Genomic DNA, 25,965 nt, shown 5'->3' with positions numbered 1-25,965 from the left:
ATTTTTAAAAAATTTTTATCTATTAAGATAATCATATGATTTTTCTGTTTATGTGAAAAATTACATATATTTTTCTAATCTATAACCAACCTTGCATATCCAACATAAGCCCAACTTGGTCTTCATAAACTAGCATTTTTATATCTTACATGTTGTGTTTGTGTTACTATTTAAGATTTGTGCATTTATTTTCACAAGTGAGATTTGCCTGTAACTATCGTTCTTGTACAGTCTTTGCTGAGTTTTGGCATCAAGACTATGTTGGCCTCAGAAAATAAGTGGGAAGCATATCTACCTTTTCTGTTCTTCAGAACAGTTTGTAAAAGACTGGCACTATTTCATCCTTAAATGGTTGATAAAATTCTTAGATGCAGTTATTTGGACCCGCAGTTTTTCTCTGAATAAATGTTTAAATACAGATTCACTTTATTTAATAGTTACAGAACTATGTGGATTTTGTTTCTTCTACTGTCAGTTTTGGTTCCATTGTATTTTTCTGTAAATGTGTCAATTTCACAAAGATTTCAAATTTAAGCAATTTATAATGTGTTGTTTCCTTTAAATATCTAGACACAGTAGTAAATATTCCTTTTTTCATTCCTGGGGATGGCTGTGGTTTTTAAAAATTAGTCATATTAGTTTTATTAGGTTTTTCCCCTTACAAAAATTTTAACACTATTTTTAAAAAACTGGTTTATTCTCTGTATCGTATGTGTGTTTCCTATACTAATTTCTGCTATCTTTTCCCTCTTCCTTCTTTGGTTAATTCTCTTGCTCATTTTCTTTCTAACTTATTGAAATAGATGCTTAGTTTGTAAAGTTTTAGTTTTTCTCCTTTTCTTACATACGTAACTAAAGCTGTAATTTTCTCTCTAGATACCGTTTCAAATACATTTTATCAATTTTGTTATGTAGCACTTTCACTAACATTCATTTCAAAATATTTTGAAATCTTTCATTTCAAAATTTTCCCTCATTTTCATTGGCACTTTTCCACTACCTTTTAGTTACAGATTTCTAGCTAATTGCACTGTGGTCAGGGAACACATATAATGATTTCAATCATTTTCATCACAGAGTTCTACCAAATGACTAAGGGAGAAAGAATACCACTCTTACATAAACTTTCAATCCTGTGAAATTTGCTGAAGCTTGCTTTATAACCAATTTCTTTTATAGTCAATATTTTTAAAAGAACATGTATTCTGCAGATGTTGGGCGGTATTCTATATATGTCCATTGGTTCAAGTTTGCCAATCCCATTAAATCTTGCATGCACTGTGTGTTTTGTTTTGTAGTGCTTTATTTTTATCTACATGTTCTATTTCTAAGAAATGTGCTTAAATCTCCCATTATGATTTGTGGATCTATTATTATGTTTTTTATTTATCTTGAGGCCATGTTATCACATTTATATAAATTTAGAATTATTACACCTTCCTAGTGATTTCAACCGTTTATAACAACCACTTCATTTCTAATAATTTTTTTTTTGCCTTAAATTTTACTGTGTCTGATTTAATATAGCTTTCTTTTGGTTGGTGTTTGCCTGAATATCCTTTCTAAACTGTTATTTCAGTATGTCTTTTTTCCCTCTGGCTGCTTAAGAATTTTTTTCTTTGCCTTAATTTTCTGAAATTTCACTATGATGTGTATGGATGAGTTTTCTCTTATTTTTGAGACAGAGGTCTCACTCTGTCACCCAGGCTGGAGTGCAATGGCATGACATGGCTCACTGCAGTCTTGGCCTCCCAGGCTCAAGTGATCCTCCCACCTCAGTCCCCCAGGTAGCTGGGAGTACAGGCCCATGCCTGGCTAATTTTTGCATTTTTAGTAGACACGGGTTTTTGCCATGTTGTCAAGGGTGGTCTTCAACTCCTGAGCTCAAGCGATCCACCCACCTCGGCCTCCTAAAGTGGTAGGATTACAGGTGTGAGCCACCGCACCCGGCCTCGATGAGTATTTCTTTTCATTCACACTCCCTGGAATTTGCTGGCCTTCATGAACCTGTAGACTGACCTTGTTCATCTGTTTCTGAAATACTCTTAGTTATCTCACCTTCAAATACTGCTTATGCTGCATACAGGATTGTTTCTCTAAAGACTATCAGCTACCTTGTCAATAGTAATAATGCAAGTCAGAAAACAGTAAAAATCGTCTCTTCAAATAACTACCAACCCAAAATTATAAAACCAGTAAAGATATCCAAAGAATGATGGCAAAATAATTTTCAGACAAACAAAAACTGGTCACTACCAACAGACCCCTCTGTAATTTTCTTTTACAAAGGAAAATCTGTAAAGGGTATTCTTAGCAGAAAGTTCTTATGAGAGGTGTAGAAATAAGTAAAGAGCAAAAAATAAATATGTGGACAAAGTTCATATGAACACTGACTATGCAAGACAATAATGATGTCCTACAGGTAGACACATGTATATATGTGTGGTCTGAGTATAGAAACATGCTCATACTGTAATAGAGAAAAAGAATAAAATAAACAAAAACTGGTCAATGCAATAAAAGGTGAGAAAAAAAAGAAAAAAGGATGGAGACTAGGTAGGATAAACAGAAGCATAAAGAAAGACCAATTTTAAGCCCCAATAAGTAATGACATGAATTGAAAAATAGATTAAATTCTCCCATGAAGGGAAGCTTTTTCAGACAGGATTTTTAAAAAATCAGTTATATATTTGTCAAAACCCACAAAAGGTACAACATCAACAGTGAACTCTAATGTAACTTTGGATGATAATGACATGTCTATGCAGGCAGCATATGTGCCACTGTGGTGTGGGATGTTGACAGTAGAAGAGAATGTACCTGTGTGGGGACAGGGGTTAGGTATATAGGAACTCTGTACTTTCTGCTCAATTCTACTGTACTACTGCCCTACTACTGCTGCCCTACTACTACTCTAAAAAATAAGTTTATTCATTTTAAAAAGAGATAAGTAGTCCACTAATAACGTTATATAAAACATATTCTTTTTTTTTTGAGACAGGGTCTTCCTCTGTTACTCAGGCTGGAGGGGAGTGTAATCACACCTCACTGCAGCCTTAACCTCCTGAGTTCAAGCAATTCTCCCACCTCAGCCTCCTGAGAAGCTGGGACTATAGGTACATACCACCACGTCCGGCTAATTTTTTATTTTTTGTAAAGATGGGGTCCTGCTATGTTGTCCAGGCTTGTCTCAAACTCCTAGGTTCAAGTGATCCTCCCGCCACAGCCTCCCAAAATGCTCGGATTACAGGGCTGAGCCACCACGCCCAGCCTAAAATACATTCTTAATTTAAAATTAAAGCTATAATGGAAAAGCAATGACCTCTAAAACTTCAATAATATAAAATATGAGGTAAAATATTACTTACTCTTAACTTCGCAGTCACCCTCTGTGAAACATGCAACATGTAAGTCTAATAGATACAACCAAAGCTTAATTTGAAATATATTTTAAGTAAAAATCTTGGTTAAAATGTATTAGCAAAGAAAAATCAATGCAAGTGTCATCAGACTTTATCCAAAGACAGTATTAATAGTAAATCCAAACTATTTACTCTGAATAAAGTCTTTGCAACTAAAATTACTAGTTATCACCTAAAAAACTGACTCTTGATAATAGTTAAAAATAAATTATAAACCAAAAACCACACCAAGTATATGCATTACCTCCCAGTCTTTTCAACAGTATAATGTAGATACTTTCACAAGAAAATGGAGACTCAAAGAAGTAAAATAACTTACTAAAAATAATCTGGGAGAGTTAAGTTTGGAATCCACATCTGTCTGACTAGAGAACCTAAAGTCCTACCCACCACATCTGGATTCCCCACCCCTGGGCCACAGACCAGTACCATCCACGGCCTGTTAGGCCGTACAACAGGAGGTGGGCAGCGGGCCAGCAGGCATTACCACCTGAACTCCACTTCCTGTCAGACCAGCAGTGGCATTAGATTCTCATAGGAGCACAAATACTATTGTGAATTGCTCATGCAAGGGATCTAGGCTGTGTGCTCCTTATGAAAATCCAATGCCTGATGATCTGAGCTGGAACAGTTTCATCCCAAAACCATCCCCGAGCCCCCATCCTGGTCCATGAAAAAACCGTCTTCCACAAAGTTGGTCCCTGGTGCCAAAAGGTTGGGGACTACTGTACTACATAACAGTAACTTCATTTTCTATGCTAATTTCTTGATAGATAATAGAACTAAAGATTCATAACTTGTCCCCTAATTATACTAGATACTCTGCACACAAGCCAAAGCCATTTTCACTAAGCAGTGATTCAAAAGAAGTTTTAAAAGATAGTTCGCCAAGTAGAGATGTGAAATTTTGTGTCTAAAAAGCATTATTCAAACTGCAGTATATATGAATCAAAGTGCTTCTGTGGCCTTTTGCCCTATTTAAACCTATAATCTGATTAAGAATGTAATCAAATTGCTATGTAGTACCCATCACTTCATTTGCCACAGAGTTAGTTTTAGGTCAACATAAGGAATAAAATGGGATAGAAATGAGAGAAGACAATGACTATTAGACCACAATTAAAGCTGTTAGCATCTTGGAAGACAAGTAGTAAACAAAATACCTGTGACAAACCAGAAAGATAATCTATCAAAAAAAAAATTAAATTCAATCAAATGTGGGTTTTTTTTTGTTTTTTTTCCTTTGAGGCCGGGTCTCACTGTCACCCAGGCTGGAGTGCAGTGGAGTGATCACAGCTCACTGTAAACTCAAACTCCTGGGCTCAAGAGATCCCCCTGCCTCAGCCTCCTGAGTAGGTGGGACTACAGGGACATGCCACCACACTTGGCTAATTTTTATTTTTGTAGGGATAGGGTCTTGCTCTGTTGCCCAGGCTAGTCTCAAATTCCTGACCTCAACGATCTTTCCACCTTGGCCTTCCAAAGCACTGGATTACAGACATGAGTCACTGCACCCAGCCTAAATGTTTATGTATTGTAATTTAGTATTGACCACTTTCCATACACCAAACACTGTGCTAGGCATTGGGACTACAGAGATAAAACAGTGAAATAAATGCTACAATACACACAGGTATGCACAAAATATCATGGCACCTAGCTTGAGGGGCAATAGGAGAAACCAGTAAAAAAAAAAAAAAAATGTTAGAGAGAACTTCCTTTTGAAGAAAGCATTTAAAGCATCTGAGCCAAGTCTTAAAGGATAAATAGGAAATGAGACAAATGAAGAAAGGTAAGGAACAAGATAAAGTCACAGAAGCAAGAAAGCACAGTCCATTTAGAGAATTGAAAAAGTTTAACTTAAGATATACGTAGGGCAAATGTTGGAAAATGAGGCTAAAGTCAGAAATAAGGTTTACATAAAGGGTCTTCATGTGGGTGAATTTTATCTGGAAAGTCACTGACAGAGGTTAAACACGGTGGGACATGAAAACCAGTAATCTAGGTTAATAAAAAACCAAAGTCCTATACTAAGACAGTGACCGTGAAAATGAAGAATGGAGCAAACATGAAAATGTTACGGAAACAGACAAAGAGAATGAGGGAAAGGGAAACATTAAGATGACAGGCAACTTCCTAGTATCATTACCTAAGTGGACACTGATGCTGTGACTGAAGAGATAGAGGATACTTACTATGGTGATACCTCAAAGTAATAAGTAACTCCCATCTTTCATGTATTAAAGAAAAGCTTTCAGAAGGAAGCAATAACTACTGTGGGACTTAAAAGATTAACAGAAATTAAGACAATGGGTGAGAGTCTGAATGTTGACAGTGAAGTAGAAGTACTGAATGATGGCAACAATGAGACCAGAGAAGGAAGAAGGAGCCAGATCAAAAGTGCTTTATAAGCCATATTAAGACTTTTGGGTTATATCATTCAAGTACTGGAGAGCTTTGTTAGGGTTATAAGGAAGATAATGAAAGGATCACATTTTTATTTCAGAAAAATGACTGTACGACATGAAAATAGACTGCAGGAAGAAACCAAAATTGAAATGGGACGAGAGAGAGATTATAAAAATAACCCAAGTAAAAGATAGCATTAACTTGAGTTAGAATGAATGGTGTTAGTGGGAACTTACATAAAAGATGAGTGGATGTATCTGCTATCTAGTAGGACTGGGTATCTACAGGGTAGAGTTAAAGCTAACACACACTTTCCTTTTTTTTTCTTTTAAAGAAATAGAGACAAAGTCTCATTATGTTGAGAGGCTGGTCTCAAACTCCTGGACTCAAGCGATCCTCCCACTGCAGCCTTCCAAAGCACTGGGATGATGGTGTGAGACATCCCATCTTTCTTTTAATACAACCACCCACCAACCCAGTCATTCACGTGCGTTTTTGTTTTTTCTTGAACAAATTTACTAACTTACAAAAAGTACAGTTCTTTTTAAAAACTAATGATAGTCAAAACGTTCTAATTGTAACTTACTACAGCTCAAGAAAATTAAGAAAGGCTTTAAGAAGAAAGTACATTTTGAGATGAACTTTGAAAGATTAATATTATCACCATTTAATCACTAATGGATTAAGAAAAAATCAACAAAATCTGGCCAGGTGCAGTGGCTCATGCCTGTGATCCCAGTACTTTGGGAAGCCAAGGCAAAGAGGACAGCTTGAGCCCAGGAGTTCAAGACAAGCCTGGACAACATGGGGAGACTCCATCTCTTCAAAAAATAAAAAATAAAAATAAATAAAATCTGTACTTAAAATGTTAAAGGTGACAACTACAATTCTTACATGTGAGAGGATGGTAGTGCCACTCACAGAACACAGAAAAGGGGCAAGGTGTGCATGTGTAAAGACAGACTGAATGGGAAAGATAACAGTAAATACAAGGTTTTGTTTGTTTTTAGTAAATATAGTTTTGAACAGGCTGCATTAGAAGTTCCTGTGAGACATTTAAGTACTGACAGCAACTAAGCAGGATATGACATTCAAGATTGAGAAAGAATTATCTGATACTCAACAGAGAAAAGTGGGCTTGAGATGGTAATTTTGATGTCAGCAGGATGTACATGGTAACCGAAACCCTAAGAGTAGATACTACTCAAGGAGAATACGCAGAGTGAGAAATGTGATGGCCTAGGACATATCCCTACAAGTCATCTACATTTTACAGACTGGTAAGTAAATGATGCCCATAGAAAGATACTGAGAAGATGCAGCTGGATGAGTTAAAATGGAAACTGAGTATCTTAAAAACTAAGAGAGTCTTTTTGGAAAAAATAAGTCAACAATATTCAATGCTACCACGTAAGTTAAAGACCCAAATGTTACAGCATTTAGCATCAGGAAGATAATCAAGAACAATTTCAGTTAAGAAAGGGGGACTAGAAGACAAGGCAGAAGAGACTACAAGGACAGGCAATTCTTTCAAGAAGCCTAGTTATGAATAGGACAGACAGAATATAGAGACTAAAGGGATTTGTAATTGAGGGAGAGTTTTTTAATGGTTTTGCTTACATGTTTTCTGAACGGAAGTTAACAAGTAGAGCACAAAGGAGGTATCAACAGAAGAGGTTCCTGATACACTTGCGGATGGGATTCAAAGCATGGATGACAGACCATCTTTCAATAGAGGAGAAACGAATATATGACACACAAGACATTAGAGGGTGTATATATTTTCTCTTTTTTTGAGACAAAGTCTCACGCTTGTCCCCCAGGCTAAAGTGCAATGGCATGATCTCGGCTCACTGCAACCTCCGCCTCCCGGGTTCAAGCAATTCTCCTGCCTCAGCCTCCTGCGTAGCTGGACTTACAAGTGCCTGACACCATGCCCGGCTAATTTTTGTATTTTTAGTAGAGACGGGGTTTCGCCACGTTGGCCAGGCTGGTCTCGGAACTCCTGACCTCAGGTAATCCACCCACCTCGGCCTCCCAAAGTGCTGGGATTACAGGCATGAGCCACCATGCCCAGCCTATGTATTTTCTACTCACATGAGTTTACATAAGTTCTTCTAGAACAGAAAATTTATATAAGTTTGGATACATCTGTATATTGAAATTTTAACAATGGTGTTCTCTGTGAAATGGGATCATGGTCTATATTATTTTGTTCTTTTTGTCCTATTTTCCAAATTTTCTACAATAAGCATGTAATTTTTAAAAAATGTCTTTGTCCTTTAAATTATAAAGCATAATTCATTAAGAAAGAAAATCCAGAAAATAAAGAAAAGCAGAAAGGGAAAAACAATACCTATAACCCACTAATAAACTGCTTTCACAGGTTGAGAAAACATATAAATGGTAGTTACATTACTTCATTCTCTCCGACAAAGGAATGTGAATGGAAACACTAAATTAGAATAATCCAAAACTTTCAATTGATTCTTAACTGATTCAGACACAGAGGAAAGGGTGAATTCTGGTAACCTCTTAGCTACCTAAGTCTCTGTTTTAAAAGAGAATTGTTAAATCTCTGCTTAAAAAGGTAGAATTCAGATATTTGGGGCTATTAATTTAGAGCTAAATTTTCAATACTGCCTTCCTTCCTGGTCATAATCAATTTTGCTATCTAAGTATTAATTATAAATAAAACCCACTAGTAACATTCACGCTCAATGGCAACAATTTTAAAAAAGAAAAATGTTAAATGGAGGCTTACAGTTGTGGTAAATTTGGTCTAACAAAAGGATCATTCTCTGCTCCATTGACTGCTTTGTTTTTCCTTTGTTTTGGTTCAGAATTGGTAGAGGGTGCCTGAGAATTATTAGCTGTGGGAGGTTTGCGTTTGGCTAGAAGTTTCCTTTGCCTTTCAATATCTTCCCTTTGCTGATTCACCCATTCTTGTTGCCTGTGCAAAAATAAACAAACAAAAACCATATTAACCTTCCATTACTTTTCATGGTTAAATTGGAAAAAAATGCATTAAAAACATGAAAAACCATATAATATACATTTTTAGCCTTCTGGTTCCACTCTTGTGAACCGACTTGTACTTATCTTTCAGGTCTCATGTGAAAGAATTTTTTTAAGTGAGGTGTTCTCTAAACCCCTAGATTAGGGAAAGATGTGTTGCCATATATAATTTCATGGGAACTTCTATCTCCCCACCTCAACCTTTCTAATAAATATCATTCCTATAGATACTCCATCAGAAAGTGTCCGGTTAGACGACATCACCCCCTAAGAACAGAGACGGTGTCCATTTATACAGTATCCTGTTGTATCCCTAGTACCTAGTGTAGAGATCAGCACTTACCTGTTGTTCAATAAATGTTTCCTGAATGAAATAAATAAATGAGCTAAAACAAGCCCCCAAACTATTAAAGTATGGGGTACATGTTACACATACATCTCACCACAGTATTTGCAAACAAATTTACAAAAGGCAAATATGAGTTTAATATGAAGAGAGTTATTTTCTAAATCTACTTTTGTTAAAAAAAAAAATTGGGAATGAGAAGTTGGTGTTTTGAAATCAAACAAATTAACCTTAACATAAGAAATTTATAAGAAAAAAATTTTTCATAATTTAAGGGAAAAAAAGACAAGAAAATAGCAAGAAAAATTAGCACGGCTCTGAAAAATGGGAAAGTAACAAAAATAAAATTAATGCTTACCATTCAAGAATCTGAAACAATTTTGCAAATGCTCCCTAATTCTAAAAACTAATAGATACCATGTCGATTATTAAAATGTGGATTAGATATTTTAGCAGTTTGAGCAGAGCATTAAGTAGTTAACAGTGAAACTTTTCAAAACCAACTTATCATACAACACCTTAAGCTTATTCTAACAGTAACCATGTTCTCTTTTAGGTCACCTCACTATGCCAATAAAAATTTTCAAATCCTATATGGTTACGATACTTAGAGCAAGTCAAATATTTCATGACCTCCTCTCCCCAACCATTGACACCAGAACTAAAGGGCTCCTACTTTGCTAATGCAGAATTGACCTTACACACATCTCCTTCCCTATGGTTTTAGTGATGAAGTAGCAGAATATGACAGGAGTGAAAAAAATCAAGAAGAACCTAGGTAGAAGATTAAAAGAGTAGAGAAAAACCTCAAGAATAGCAAAGTGAGAACAAGACTTTAATCTGTTTTCATTTAGAGGCAGGAATAAATTTCTATTTTTAATAAGTAAATCTTAAGGCTATTTTAGGGCACCATCAGGATGGTATAAATGTAAATAAGCAGTAATAATCCTAATGATTAAAATATTAATGGAAAGAATTACTGGAATAGATATTAACGGCTGATTATTCAGGGATGACTATACAGTTTAGAGATTATTATTACTTTTTATTTATTTATTTCTCCTCTCATCTTCTAACCACTCTGGGTTATATCACCAATTATAAATGGCTTGATATAAACATAGTAGGTCCTCAATAAATGCTTATTAGTGAAAGTCAGGACATACAAGTAATTATTTTCTTTTTTGGTAGTTATTTTTTGAGACAGAGTCTCACTCTGTTGCCCAGGCTGGAGGGCAGTGGCGTGATCTCAGCTCATTGCAGCCTCCACCTCCCAGGTTCAAGCGATTCTTGTGCCTCAGCCTCCCGAGTAGCGGGGATTACAGGCGCAGACCACCACTCTTGGCTAATTTTTGTATTTTCAGTACAGATGGGGTTTCACCCTGCTGGCTAGGCTGGTATTGAACTCTCAACCTCAGGTGATCCTCCCAACTCAGCCTCCCAAAGTGCTGGGATTACAGGCGTGAGCCTCTTTTTTGACAGTTAAGTGGAAAAACTGGAACTACTGGTAGAATTTATATTTCAGAACATTCATATTGATTATATAACCGTCTCTTTTATTCACTGCAGGACAACTGCAGGTCTGGGTTTAGTAGCAGAGCCTCTTGCTCATAAAACACTAAAAATTTACCTTCTGCTTTCTACTTTATTGTTGATATGTTAGTTCATGCTTCAATCACCTTTCATCTGGATATCCCTCCATCTTAACTACCAATAACACTCATCCTCTTTCTAATATTTTCACATTACCATCAATTATTCTACAGCTATCACTGTAGATATCATTCTGATCACGTACACTATATGTAAACCTTTAACAAGTCCCATTATCTGCGGAATTGAAATCCAAACTCTCTAATATCAGAAGTACATTATCCTTTGTTTCACTGTGGTATAACTAGCACAGCTATGTTGAAGAAAAGTTGAATAAATCTGCTGAGAGAGAAGGTCATTCTGTGGCAAGTCCTAGGTGGCAGTGTTCGAACAGCAATGTTGGTGTGATAGCATGTGAAAGAAAGTTTTGCCTCTATTTCAAATAACTGGATACTCTGGAAAAGCTGATGTTCAAGCTAGCATTACTCCCAACTTTCAAGTTTAAAAACATTTTCCACCTCCCATCCCCAAAAAAGGAGTAGCATACTTAGCACTCCTTAACACATAAACAGCCAATCAATCCTTATCTACCACCATCTGAACTCAAGAAAATATGGAAACTATAATTTCTCTGTTTTAAAGTTTGATCTGAAATGCAACAGAAAACCAAACACCGCATGTTCTCATGTATAAGTGGGAGCTAAACATTGGAGACTCGTGGACATAAAGATGAGAATGATAGAAACTGGCGGCCACAAAGATGAAGAAAGCAGAGACAGGGGCAAGGATCGCAAAACTATTGGGTACTATGCTCACTACCTAAGTGATGGGTTCAATTGTACCCCAAACTTCAGTATCATGCAATATACCCCGTAACAACCTGCACATATATCCCCTGAATCTAAAAGTTGAAATTAAAATAAATAAATAATAAAGAGTTTATCTCAGAAATGCTAAAGCCACATGTGCAGTTTAACTGATAAATGATTTACTATATCTGAGGCAAAAGAGAAGTTTTTTTCCTTAGGAATAGAGAGCAGGCAAGTGCTGAATATTAACACGTAAGGAATGGGGAATGGGAAAAAACTAAGTAGGAAAATCCTAGGAGATAAACACATACACAAATCTTCCAGTGAAATTAAATTTTCAACAATTTCCCTCTCAAAATATCATCTGTAAAGCTAAAGGTTCAGTTAATATGTCGGAAAGTCAGAGTTAGAATAACATATTATATTCCACAGACGAATGCTAATTAATCAAGAAATTACTAAGCTACAATCATAATACTCTTGGTTTCATATCCCTTTCAAATGTACTAAATTCTATGATTTCAGAGTAGTGATGAATTGGAGAGCACAATTACAAATCTATAATCTTTTAAAGCAATGAAAACCCAAAGGAATACTAAAAACTTTTAAATGTTAAGAATGACTAACTTCACAAGATTCTGAAATGCAAAACCATCTGTCCATTGTTCAGTAAATGAAGCGCCATGTCTAACTGTTGTAAAGTGCCCGAGGCGTAATCGATCTTGCATACTCTTCTCTCTGCTTGACAATTTTTCTTGTGTACTCTGAAAAAAGGAGAAAAAAAAATCGTCACTCAATTTTATTCATTAATTTATAAAAGCATACAAAGCAAAAGTGGCTAATGAAGGGGAAGGGAAAATTTACTCAACTTTTAGCCTACCTTTTCAATAAGAAGTTTCTTGCTCATTGATATGCACTTATTTAATCGTTCTTTGTATTTTTCAAGTAGTTTTTGTTGTTCATCTATTTGCCGTCTGAGATCACAGTTAGCCTGTGACATAAGTAGAAAATGCAAAAGGTCTAGACTGGGGAATATGAAAAGCTTAGAAATATTATTAATGTTCTAAATAAATTATATACAGATAGGACTAATAATATTAAATATCTGAGTATGATACAAGAAAAAAAAAGCCTACTTAGCCATGAGATAATACTGTTAAATGTTACTTAAGTGTGCAGTGGAAAGTACATACAGGGAAGTTTGTATCCCTATCCATCACATTCAAATCCATACTCTAAGGTTAACTTTGGCTAAGTTACAAGAAACTTAGTTCAGCTTTCTTATTTCTAAATAGAAGCAATACAATCTACCTCACTTTGTTAAAAATAACTAAAATATGGTATATAAAGTGTCTATCACTTAAAAATAAATGTGAGTTTTCCTCTATCTCATAATTAACAAATTAAATGTGAGTTTTCCTCTATCTCTTATAACTAACAAAATATTTTCTCCACTGAACTTATAAATGACATACACAAGTTGCCTACCCAACAGCTGTCCTCACCACTCTTCCTTAGCAATAGGATACTAATTCTGTTCACTCTGTAGGTGGCCATATGCTCAGAAAAGAGCCTCTCTCTAACATCAAAAGATGAGCCTGATTAGTACAGTGGCAAGAGAATAACCTATAGGGCTTGTTACAACAGATTACTGGGAACCATTCCCAGAGCTTCTGAATCGGGTCTCAGGAAGGACCTGAAAATTTCCATTTCTAATAAGTTCTCCAGGAATGCTGATGCTCCTGGTCTGAGGATCACACTTTGAGAATCAAAAGTCTAGGCCAACCATGGTAGAATCCACAAGACAAGGAGGGCACAGTATCTTGAAAGTGCTGAGAGAAAATAATTGCCAACCTAAAATCAGATACCCAACACAATTGTTTTTCAAGGAAGAGGAAACAGAATTTAAAACTAATAGACCCTCAGCAATTCAAATAAAACCTTAACAATGTGTGTGTATGATGCATATGCAACTTGAAACCTGATTCTAAAATTTCTCTAAGACTGCAAAGGGCCAAAAATAGCCAAAATGAAGAAGAGGATATCTGTTTAACCATGTATCATGACTTAATATAAAGCTACATAATTATGATCACCCAAGCCCCCTTCTTCCTTAATAATGGAAATTCAATGTTTTATCCTGGATTGCTATTTGCCTAGCCAAAAGACTACAGTTCCCAGCTTCCCTTGCAGGGAAGGATGGTTAATGAGATGCAAGCAGAAGTTGTTCAATGAGATATCCAAGAAGGCTGCACACAGAATTGTGCTTTTTGTTCTCTGCTCCCATCCTCCCTCCTGTTATCTGCTTAGAAAACAGATATCATAATTGTGACCCTAATAGATATACAGAATCTTGATGTGACCTTTGAGATATCAGCCATGAACTAACAATGACAAGGTCCCATATGATACTGAGGAGTAATAATATCTGAGCTGCCCACTTCTGTTCTTCTCTTGAAAAATAAGCTTCTATCTCATTTGAAGGACTGTTATTTATGTTCACTGTTACTAACGGCCAAAAACAATTGATAAAAATTGTTTTATCAACAATGATAAAAAGATGCTGCAGTACTTGTGTAGAGATACCAACAGAACAAGGAAACATGATACAGAACACAGAAATAGACACACTTGTATATTGGAAACAAGATTTTATGCTGATAGAGCTGGCAGTGTGAGAATGAGCTTTTAATTAAATGGGGATGAACAACTGATTATCCATATAGAAAGAAACTGAAATGAAACCACATCATGCCATACCAAAAATCAATTTCAGTAAGACTAATAATTTATATTGAAAGATCAGCTGGGCATGGTGGCTCATGCTTGTAGTCCCAGCACTTTGGGAGGCCAAGGTGGGAGGATCACTTGAAGCCAGGTGTTCAATACCAGCCTGTAGACTCCCAGTTCCACAAAAAATAAAAAAAATTTCAGCCCGGAGTGATGGCACAAGCCTGTAGTCCTAGCTACTCAGGAGCCTGAGGGAGAAATATCACTTAAACCCGGGAGTTTAAGGTTACAGTGAGCTATGATCCCGCACGGTGCTCTAGCCCGGGTGACAGAGTGTCACTTAGGGGGGGAAAAATGACCAGACTAAAAAACTTTGAGAAGTAACTGCTATTACACAGTAAAATGGAAAATGCATACTCCCTGTACTCTGGCTATGTCTTTCCTAAACATATACCATAGAAAAATTCTTTCATATTTGCCCTGAAGACACGTACAAACAATGTTCTTAGAACTGTTTATATTAGAAAAAGTAGAAATAAAATGTCAACTAAAAGCAGAAAAGATACAGAAATTATGGTATACTCAAAACGCTTTACAATACTGCAGTGAAAAGAACAAACTACAGTTATACTCATCAAAGTGGACGACTCTCTGATATATAACGTTCAGTGAAAACAAGCTGGGCAAAAGGGTCCATACCGGAAAATTTCACTTAACGTTCAAAAACCAAATGAAATAATATATTGTTAAGAATGTAAGCACATATTTAATACAACCATAAAGAAATACCAAGGCATGACAAACACAAAATTTAAAATAGTGGTTAAATAGTAAATGGATGTGAGAAAATAAATATGACAGGATCAGGAAAAAGACACACTGGATTTTAAAGGTACTGACAAACACAGTAGGATCACAGGTGTTGGTTTTATCGAGTTTCTATACCAGTAGTTCTCAATGCTGGCTTACATTAGAATTATCCGGGATAGCCTTTAAAACTACCAATGTCCAAGCCCACATCATGTCATCAACTTGATCAGAACCTCTCAGGGTAGAGTTCAGGCATTAGTACTTTCACCCTTCCCAACTGGTGAGTCTAAGGAGCATCAAGGGTAAGAACTGCTGCTTTAAACCCTTACATTGTAAATATACTTCTAGATGTATTTTTTAAATAAAGCTTCCATTAAAAATCCTTCAGAACTGCAGCAGTTACTTCATCCTATCAGTATCAGATGTCAGGCATATAATAAAATCAATAAACTTTAATATGAAATGGCTATTTGTGTTATGGTAGTTGGTCACATAAATGTTATTAACTTCCTTCCAGTTCTCCAACAGTTTCTCAATTCCCAATTTACTGAAGATCTAATAAGATATTTCACTTTAAAATTGGTATTTTCAATCATGTACTTAAACTAACAGAAGAAGCTTATTGAGTTCTAGTTACAGTATTTTTTTTTTCTGAGACAGTCTCACTCTGTCGCCAGGCAGGAGTGCAGTGGTGCGATCTCAACTCACTGCAACCTCCACCTCCCGGGTTCAAGTGATTCTCCTGCCTCAGCCTCCCAAGTAGCTGGGACTACAGGCATGCGCCACCACGCCCAGCTAATTTTTGTATTTTTAGTAGAGACGGGGTTTCACCATGTTGGCCAGGACGCTCCTGATCTCTTGACCTTGTGATCCGCCCACCTCGACCTCCCAAAGTACTGGGATTACAGGCATGAGCCACTGTGCCCGGCCTAGCTACAGACTTTTTTTTGCAATGCTAAGTATTTTCTAAACAGTTTGACTGTTGCCAAATAATTTATTCAATTTTTTTTCCCCTCTATGACTCATTACTTACCCTGAGCAAATCATCTATACGTCCCTCCTTCTTTTCCAGGTCCTGGATTTTATTACTTTCTAATGCTGCTAATTTCAGCATTGTGAGATCAGTCTAAATGAAAAAAGTTATTTTATTATCTCCATTATATATGTTGTTTCAAGCAAACACAAAACCAGACTTTACTCCAAATTCAAAAGGTAAAGAAAAATATATTTGTGTGCATATGTAAAGTGAATCTCAAAAAGTTTTAGTGCATTTTTAATAACTTCAAGTGTATAAACGCTACAGACTTACCAAGAGACATCTAGAAAGGTCAATTACTTAGAATATTGATGTCCCACATTACAATTCAATATATCCGCTGCTTTGTGCTATACGTTCCTCTAGCTGATTTTTTTGAATTTTGCAAAACCTGTTTTAAATTGATAAGTAAAAACCTATCTATTTATGGTATACAACACAATGTTTTGATATATGTTTACATTGTGGAATGGCTAAATCAAGTTATTTAACATATATCTTTTTTTTGTGGTGTGAACACTTAAAATCTACTCTCTTAGCAATTTTCATATACACAAAATACTGTTTTTAACTGTAGTCCCCATGATGTATAACAGTTCCCTTGATACTTATTCTTTCTAAGTAAAATTTTATGTCCTTTGACCAACATCTCATGCAGCAAAACCTTTCATTATCTACTCAGTGGATGAAGGAATGTACTTGTAATCCTAGCCTCAGGATCATCCAAAGAAAGAGGTTTTGATACATGCACAACAGTTTGGATATGACCTCACAAATAAAATCTAATGGAAATAAACTGGCAAGCTGAGGTTGAAGAGTAACATCTACTCTACTCTCCCAAACCCCAGTCTGAGAAAGTGCCATTCAGAAACTACCACATGTAAAAAATTAAAATGAAGAACTTAGTGCTCAAAATTCATGAAACTAAATAAGTGTAGAAAATATACAAATAATTCAAATAATTTTTATAATTTGCCACATATATGTATTTACATAAATACAGTCAAATGAGCGGCTTTAATGTACACTTACAAAAAATACAGCAGTTTCACAATATATCAATTACATATACTTGGAAATAAAGTTCAGAAAGCATCAGTAAACAGAAGTCATGTTATGGTTGTTTAAAGAGCTGATAGTAAATTGTGTGTTTCAGTTTCTCACTCCTTCCTACAAATTCTGTTGTTTTTGTTTAGTAATTACTGTTATCTTTCTTGATGTGTAATTCTGCTTTATGACTACATATAAAACAAATAGACATCTCAGTTGTTAGTAAGTTAGTCAATGGTTTCTTAGAAGCCATGGGAAAAAAACAGTTTAATTATCATTTACCTGAATAATTTTAAAGGATAACTGCTTTGGTTGTACAACAGGGTGGTCCCCAAATGCTAATGCAGTAGGAGAAGGGCTATTCGGTCGAACCTAAAAAAATTATTAAAAATTTTATATTAGCAAAAAAAAAAAGTTTCTAATTAGCAATAATTAACATTTCTGCAGAAGTTTCTATCAGAATAATACTTACACTGAAACATAACTGACTTTTAGAAACCTTTAATCACCATTTATTCAACAAGCATTCATTAAGTACCTCCTTCATAAGACCCAGTGAGAAATACAATATATTCCCTGCCCTCATGGAGCTTACATTCTAGTGCCATAAAAAATCTTAATGCTTTCATACGATTAAAAAAAAAAAAAAAAAAAGGCCAAATAAATTATTCTGGAAAATATTAAAAATTTATTATGATAGTTCAAAAACCAAACTTAGTACTAGGGACAATAATACATGCCCTTATGTAGTTTAATATCAATTTATTAATGAATTTCATAGTTTATCTGGTCACTAATTCAAAAATACACTCACTGAAAGCAGATTATAACATTGTATCAACGCTATCACTACAACTCTTAAAGTTACTGTTGAATCTTATGCCTCACTTTATACACAGCAATGTGATATCCTGAAAGGTACAAAATGAGTAAGACACAACCAAGTATGTCTAAAGACAAGGATCAAGAAGGGGACACAAGAAATAAAAACAAGGTGCTTGAATAAATAAGTGAAACTCTGATTCTTTAATTCCTCTTTAAATTACTGAAAACCAATATTGTTTTTCTAGTTAGATAATGAACTTTCACACAATGAAATTTAAAAATGAAATCCAATATGCAAAACAATGCATATGAAAGAACTACATCTAAAACGTTAGCAATAAACCGAAAAGTTTAAGATAATTTTAAGTCCGTGATTCTTTATTTATACTAAACTACATATCCTGCCTTTTTCTTAAGGATTCCCAGAAAGGAATTATGCTATAATTTTAGTGCTTAAGAAATTCAATTGTTAAGGAAGTTATAAATTAGGAATCAATAACTGAATACAGATTGATACAAGAGTACTCATGTTAGTCCCACAGACTAAACAGGCATTCTTTTAACAGAAACAATGCTTCTTGGATATAATTACTTCAGAAAATCTTTAAGAGGCTCACTTCCAGAAATAAAATTCTAATAGCACCAGATAATTTAAAAGGATTTAATTCATGTCACAGAAATAATGTATTAAAAGATAAATGCTAACTTATTTCTCAATAAAAAACAACAAATTATAAAACTTATTCAATATACATAACCTCCCAAAGACTATGCATGAAAAACTTGAAAGATGACTTACAGATGAGGAAGGAGTGGAATGTGAATGTGAATTTTGAGGAGAACGGATTGCAGGAGGTATGCCTCTTACTGGACTTGAGCCATTTCCACCCTGGTACTGAGTAAAAGAAAAAGGAAACATTATTATTTACCAAAGCAGGTTCAGACAGTTGTTATTTCAGATATGACATTAAGAATTAATCTAAATATACCTAATTTTAAAATAAGTAGTCATTTAAATGGATCCAGAACAAAAAAACCCTAAGGTCAGCCAAGTCCTAAAAGACTGAGAGACTACTGATCACACGAACATGACAAGACTGTTTTATAAAGATCCTTATTATTCTATATTCTTACTATCATCTGTTATTTTGGTCAACTCAAAGACAAATAAATTCCTCCAAAGCAATAAACATATTTTGTTTTCCCCCCAAATCTTAGCACAGGTTCCCTACAAATGTTTATTGAGCCATATAGTCCCTAATCCCAAGAAATTCCAAAATGTCTACACATAGACCTTAGTGAACATCATCAACTATTTTAAACAAAACATCGGTCTCAAGATATCCAAGTGTTCATGGCACTATATAAAAAGAATTATAACAGGTCTCTTCCCTCTAACAGCACAACATCCTTAAAAAATCAATTCTTCTGTACAAAGTGCATGACTTAGCTGCACATGAAGAGAAATCAACTGATCTGTTCCATAACTACCTTTTCTCCTATTTCAAGTTTCCATACGGGATGGGAAAAGAAAATAACTTACTGCTGCAAAGTTCCTCTGGGGGTGTAGATTACTGTCCACTTCATCATTTCTTGTTTAATTACTTACATGAACAGCACAGATGGGGACTTCCTAGCCTCTTCATTAAACAACTTCCTGCAACCTAGGGATTTTGCCTTATTTATTTTACCAATAGAGCCTAGCACAAAATTTAGCACACAGTAGGCATTCAAGAGACATTTGTTTATTTGAATTGATCGTACCTTTGGCAAAGGTTCTTAATCAATGATATCAGTAAGTGACTGACCTCAACCAAAGAGCAATGTATCTCATGGTCAGCAACTGCTTTACTTTAGATTTTACAAACCCAAGAAAGAAAGCAGTGGTGGATTAAAAAAAAATCAGCGCTTTCCTTAATCAGCCAATTCTGCTCTCTCAAGTAAATATAAATATTTTTCAATTGAGTAGACCATGTTTGTTGTTTTAATAATTACACTTAAAATTTTTCTAATTTAAAACGGTTGCCAAAAGTGTTTCTATACAGAAGGAAGGCATCATTCCAGATTGGGTAAGAATCTAAATTTATTGTTTTCGCATTCTCTTAGATTCAAGCCTCTATCAAATACTTAATCTCCATCCACAGGACTCAAATGTTGTTGTAATGTGATGAAGTCTGTATTGATAACAGAGAGAATTTTGAGCTAGAGAGCCAGGGAACTTTAAGTTCTATTCTTTACTCCTCAATTCAGAATTTGCCTTAAATGGGTTAACCCATTTATGCCTAGTGTTCTATTATTGCTCAAGGTCACTGCTGCCAAGGTCTGACAGAAAAATTCGAAAAATTACAATGTAGGCTACTTTACATTTCTGGGCTTCAGTTTCATCATCTGTAAACTGAAACACTAATATGTATTTTGCCTATCTTACAGGTTATTATAAACAACTATGTGAGAAAGTATTTAGAAAACAATGAATGGCATCCCAATGTAAATGTAAATTTAATTTTCCTAGAAAGAAAAGATATCACATAGTAATAAAGCTCTGCTCTAATCAAGCAAGTAATCAAAAGGTGACCTGTGCTTCTAAGAAAATATTTTTAGCTCACAGCAGAATAGTACTGAATTAGGAAAAGGAGATAATCCTCAATGAACTTACTTCAAAATAGTCGCTAATTTTGTGGCCACGTCCCCCAATACTTTTTCCTAAAATATAAGAAGCGCATGATGTTAGTAGGGTACTGATGGGCATCAAAAAAACACTAAAGAGTCCGCAGGACATCAGCTGTCAACTTCACAAATATGAAAATCAAGTGACATTTCAATAGAGACATGCCAATTTTTAAAAGTTCCAGTTATTGGAGAATCATACAAATAAATGATGTAAGTGATATCCTGTTTTAAAACTACATTATTAATACTGCTTAATAACTACTAATTTCAGAAAAGCAAATCAGTAAATAAAAAAGTAGCGATTACATCACTGACAAACTAACCTTTACCTGTAAATAATAAAACAGCTTTAGTTATACAAACCATAACATGATTCCTGTCAAACTGAGAGTAACACGCTTCAATAGGAATGTTATTTTGTAAAATGTATTTGGATTTTCTAAAAACTATTCCCAAATTAAATACAATGATTTTTAAAAACTAGATTGTAAATATTGCTCATATATGACCATACTGACAAAGTGAACTAGCTCATTAGAGATCACGTTATTTTTTAAATATTTTGCTCTAAAACGGATTCTTCATCAGTCCTACAAGTCTTAATTTAAGAACATGCTAATATGGTGTTTACAGATGCTTTCTCAGGGGAGAAGTAGCCATCCCTGACTGGAACTATATAGAATACATGATTTCTTCAAGTTACAACTAGTGATATCACAAAGTCAAAAGCTTTGCTTAATATAAACAAACACATATTTATCAATTCAATGCTGACTTATTTCATGCATTCATTTACTTTATTTAACAAATATTTCTTAAGTGGTTACTATGTGCCAGCCATTACTAAGATGAAAAACAGTATTCTTAAAAGTTCAACAACTTTAAATTTCTTCTTGGAACAAGGTGGAGGGAATTTTTAAAAACTAAACAAGTATTCAGGACTACCAATGCTACGTAGAAATTTTGAACATTACTTCTGCACAGATTTATTTAGAGGTCAGAGATGACTGTAAACATCTTATGCTAAAGGAACTTCCCTTCTGTCTATAATAATTTCTCTGTAGACTGTAAAGAGGTGCTATATTTTAATGAAGACAGATGGTTTTGGTTGCCTACTCCAGAAGCTATTTCCCCAATTCTTTTTCCTTAATTGAATGAAAATTTTATTCTGTTAACACCCTTCACCCTGTGTGGCACATGTAACTTCCACTTCCAGGTCCCCTTCTCTCCTTCTTATTAGAAATTCAATTTTGTTCAAGTATCATCCCTTCTCCACACAGGCTGTATGTTTAAGAACTTAATTCCATTTCCTCCATTTCCAGTTTCAAAGATGGGCCTGATTTTTTTTCTTTTTTTTAAATTTCTGACACTATCCACCTAGAGATGGCCTCATTTTTTTAAGGCAATAGTACCTCTGTTGGTCATACTAGTTTTGGAATGGACATATGACCAATCTAGTCCATAAGATCAGTAGTTCCCCACCTTTTTGGCACCAGGGACCAGTTTTGTGGAAGACAATTTATCCACAGACTGCGGGCAGTAGGGAAGATGGTTTTCGGATGAAACTGTTCTACCTCCGATCATGAGGCATTAGATTCTCATAAAGGAGTGCATAACTTGGATCCCTTGCATGTGCAGTTCACAATAGGGCTCACACTCCTATGAGAATCTAATGCCGCTGCTGATCTGACAGGAAGCAGAGCTCAGGCGGTAATGCTCACTGGCCTGCTGCTCACCTCCTGCTATACGACCTGGTTCCCAATAGGCCAAGGACTGTAAGACCGGGAGTTTGGGGAACCCTGCAGAAGATGAGAGGAGAGGTCTGCTTTGGACTTGAAGTCAAGTTTACTCCAAAGGAAGGGGGGAAAAAACACTGAAAGCCAGACTAAAGCAAATATAAATAAGGAAGGTGAAATGAGAAAAAACCATTTAGGCAACCATCCTAAAAACAAAAATAATCAGACAATTCTGCAGATGGCAGACCACAAAGGAAAAAATATGGTTAAACCAATCCAGAAGCCTCATCTTATTTGGGGGCTTGTTTTTGAGTTTTTAGAACGCTGAAATAATCATAATTATTATATCTTTACAATAAATAAAGCTCCAGGTCCACTAACTACAACTTGGGGGAGCTACACTAAGACCAAAAAGGAGCTCAGTGTAAACTGAGATATAAAATACAATACACCTCAGAAAAGGCACTAAAATGACTTACCCATTCCTTCCACAAAGACAGTTGCTGTAAATATATTCCTTGCTTCCAGTGTGCCCTATATATACCAGTAAGTCATGGGTTCACAGCCATAGATCTTATGGCTAAAGATTGGCTCCAACACATGTAACATTATGTATAAAGTCATCATTATACACGATTTAAGAGCCTAATTTATTATATTTAATTTTGAGTGCTCAAATTAAATGACAGTACTATTTTTCTATTCATTATAAGACATTTAGTTTAATGAAAATAATTTTCTTAGCTCATATCACAAAAGGTAGGTATGCAAGAAAGGATGGAAAGAAAAACAGATGCTTTAACTAGAGTCTCATAATTATTTTTATAGCCTTTTTTTAAATAAAAAGGAGAAGTTTAAGTAGTTCTGTTAAAGTGAGATTGAAGCTTTTATTTCAAAAACAAGTCATTTTAATACAATACATATAAAGAATGAAAAATGAAAAGTCATAAGTTAATGCTTGCCAGATTTGGATATGATACTTGTCTTTCTAGGACCCAAATGAAAACAATAAGGGCAACGCTGAAAAGCCTCAAAGCAATAATTATACACTAACTACCTGTGCACACACCAAGATTTACAACTTCATATTATTTTACAACTAGAATATTAACTGGTTAAAAATTAAAACAATTAATTTTAAGTGTCTACTAGGCTCTGAAGGAAGATGTGTGCTTACCCTGACTACTTTCATTCTGGTTTTCTGCTTTTCTCTTTCTTCCCCTGGATGATTCCGATTGTTTCTTCTCTGGTGTCTACAGAAAACAAGATAACAGATTTTTAAATGACAGTTTTAATATACAAAATTATCACAGTCAATATAAAACCATGTTTCAAGACCAAAAAAATAGCATTCAGTAGTGCTCAAGAGATGTTAATATACTGTTATTTACACACAATTTATTTAAAAGATAAAAATTCCTACTGTATAAATTTTTAAATTCCAAGTAGAGAAGATCTTGTACATATTATCTGATATTCAGTTACAGAATTTGACATAAAGCAGATGAAAAATCCTAGAGTAATTAGCCTTGACAAGATGACCTTCCAATGCTTAACTGGATGAGGGGGGGAAAAGTCACCCTAGTGTTTCCTATTAGTTTTTTCCTATTAAGTTTTTCCTTAGTTTCCTACTACTCAAACATACTTAGTGTATAAAAGTAAACTTGGATGAGAAAAAAAGGGGCAGAACACAAACCTGATATACACAATCCCTACTAAAAAGGACCATTCACTTAAATGCCTGGCAATTATCCAACAATTATAGCCAATTCACAGATTATGCCCTAGATAACGGATCAGTAAACTATGACCTGTGGGCCTAATCAGTTTGGTCACCTGTTTTGTATGATCGAACCAGTTTTTACACTTTTAAATGTTTGAAATTTTAAAAATTGAAAAGAAAAAGATTATTTTGTGGTGTGAGAATTATAAGAAATTCAAGTTTCAGTATTCCTAATAAAATTTTATTGGAACACAGCCACACTCTTTCATTTAGGTATTGTCCATAGCTGCTTTTACATTACAACAGCAGGCTGAGTAGCCGCAACAGAGACGGAATGGCCCATAAAGTCACAAATATCTGGCCTTGTACAAAAAAAGTTAAGAGATCCCTGCTCTAGATGGTGGCTCTGGTTCCAAATGACATGTGTGTTCCTATAACAGATAGCAAGTATTTTCATTAGACTAATACAAGTAATTTTTCTGAAGTTTGACAAACTTTCCTGCTTAGTCAAAAATTAAAACCAAGAGCAAAAGCACAAGGCAATGGCACCAGGCCCTCAAATTCTAGAAACTTGGTAAGCACCTCTGGTGCCAGAAAAATTCCTGAACTTCACAGGAGCTCCATTAATATTTGATTGAATGAATGAATCTTACTAAACAACTTAAAATAAATCTCTTAAAGCATCCTGGTCCCCCAACAAGGAAGGGATTTAATACATATTTGTATGTCTCTGAGTGGGCCTACAATTAAATATATGAATAACAATACACAGCCTAATTCTTACTGAACACATATTGTTCCTCTAAGTACCATCTTGAGTATTTAAAGTTTTCTCACCTCTATTTTGCCAACAAGTTAACAGATTCAGAGAAGCTGCACCGAATGTTCATAGACTCTGAATTCTTTAAAAACAGATGCTATATCTTCTCCCCACCTCACCCTCTTACCCCACTCCTAGCATACAGTTATTCTTGATAAATACATGAATGAATATTAACTAACTTACTCAAGGTAACACTACCAGTGTGGCAGAGCCAGGATTCAAATCAAATTCAGCTCTATATAATTCTAAGACCTAAATGCTCTTCATTTTTTCTATGATATCTTACATCAAGAACTAATCTACTGTATAAAAATATTTCAAAATTTTAGTGTTTGTAAATAAAACTCAATATGTCCAATGAAACGCCGGTATGTTTTCACTTCACAAACCAGAAGTCTTAGAGAAATCCACCATAACTGGCCATCTACTCAGGAGGTAGACTGATGCACCAGCAATTTTGGGTAGGCAGTTTACTACTTTCGTTTCATTGTCAAAATTACCAAACTCAAACAATAATCAATCTTCTGTTTTCCCAGAAATAAAAGTATCACTACATTAAAAATTATTTTAAGTTAACATTTATTAAAGAACCCTAAATCGGCCAGGCGCAGTGACTCACACCTGCAATCTCAGCACTTTGGGAAGCCGAGGCAGGCAGATCATGTGAGGTCAAGAGTTCGAGACCAGCCTGGCCAACATGGTGAAACCCTGTCTCTATTAAAAATATAAAACTTAGCCAGGCATCATGGTGCGTGCCTGTAGTCCCAGCTACTCGGGAGGCTGAAGTGCAAGAATTGCTTGAACACAGGAGGTAGGGGTTGCAGTGAGCCAAGATCACACCACTGCACTCCAGTTTGGGTGATACAGTGAGACTCCGTCTCAAAAACAAAAGAACCCCAAATCTATGTTAAAATAAAAGATCCCCAAATAATAATTTATTCATATCCTTGCTAACTTAATTTATA

General features: G+C 35.1%; 1 protein-coding gene across 1 annotated transcript in view; it reads right to left on the bottom strand.

The window, feature by feature from the left end:
* The window catches only part of TLK1 (tousled like kinase 1), a 163,805-nt gene that overhangs the window by 47,117 nt on the left and 90,723 nt on the right, over window positions 1-25,965 (bottom strand). The window contains exons 4-11 of the mRNA XM_033231161.1: window positions 23,632-23,707; window positions 20,705-20,751; window positions 18,848-18,943; window positions 17,506-17,595; window positions 16,171-16,263; window positions 12,478-12,588; window positions 12,225-12,361; window positions 8,596-8,784 (exon numbers count right to left, since the gene is read on the bottom strand). Coding sequence (XP_033087052.1) covers window positions 8,596-8,784; window positions 12,225-12,361; window positions 12,478-12,588; window positions 16,171-16,263; window positions 17,506-17,595; window positions 18,848-18,943; window positions 20,705-20,751; window positions 23,632-23,707 — 839 coding nt within the window. The remainder of the gene's footprint in view (window positions 1-8,595; window positions 8,785-12,224; window positions 12,362-12,477; window positions 12,589-16,170; window positions 16,264-17,505; window positions 17,596-18,847; window positions 18,944-20,704; window positions 20,752-23,631; window positions 23,708-25,965) is intronic.

This window comes from Trachypithecus francoisi, unplaced genomic scaffold (genome assembly GCF_009764315.1).
Source record: "Trachypithecus francoisi isolate TF-2019V2 unplaced genomic scaffold, Tfra_2.0 Lachesis_group13, whole genome shotgun sequence".
NCBI classification, from domain to species: domain Eukaryota; kingdom Metazoa; phylum Chordata; class Mammalia; order Primates; family Cercopithecidae; genus Trachypithecus; species Trachypithecus francoisi.
This window is presented reverse-complemented; position numbering and strand designations above follow the sequence as displayed.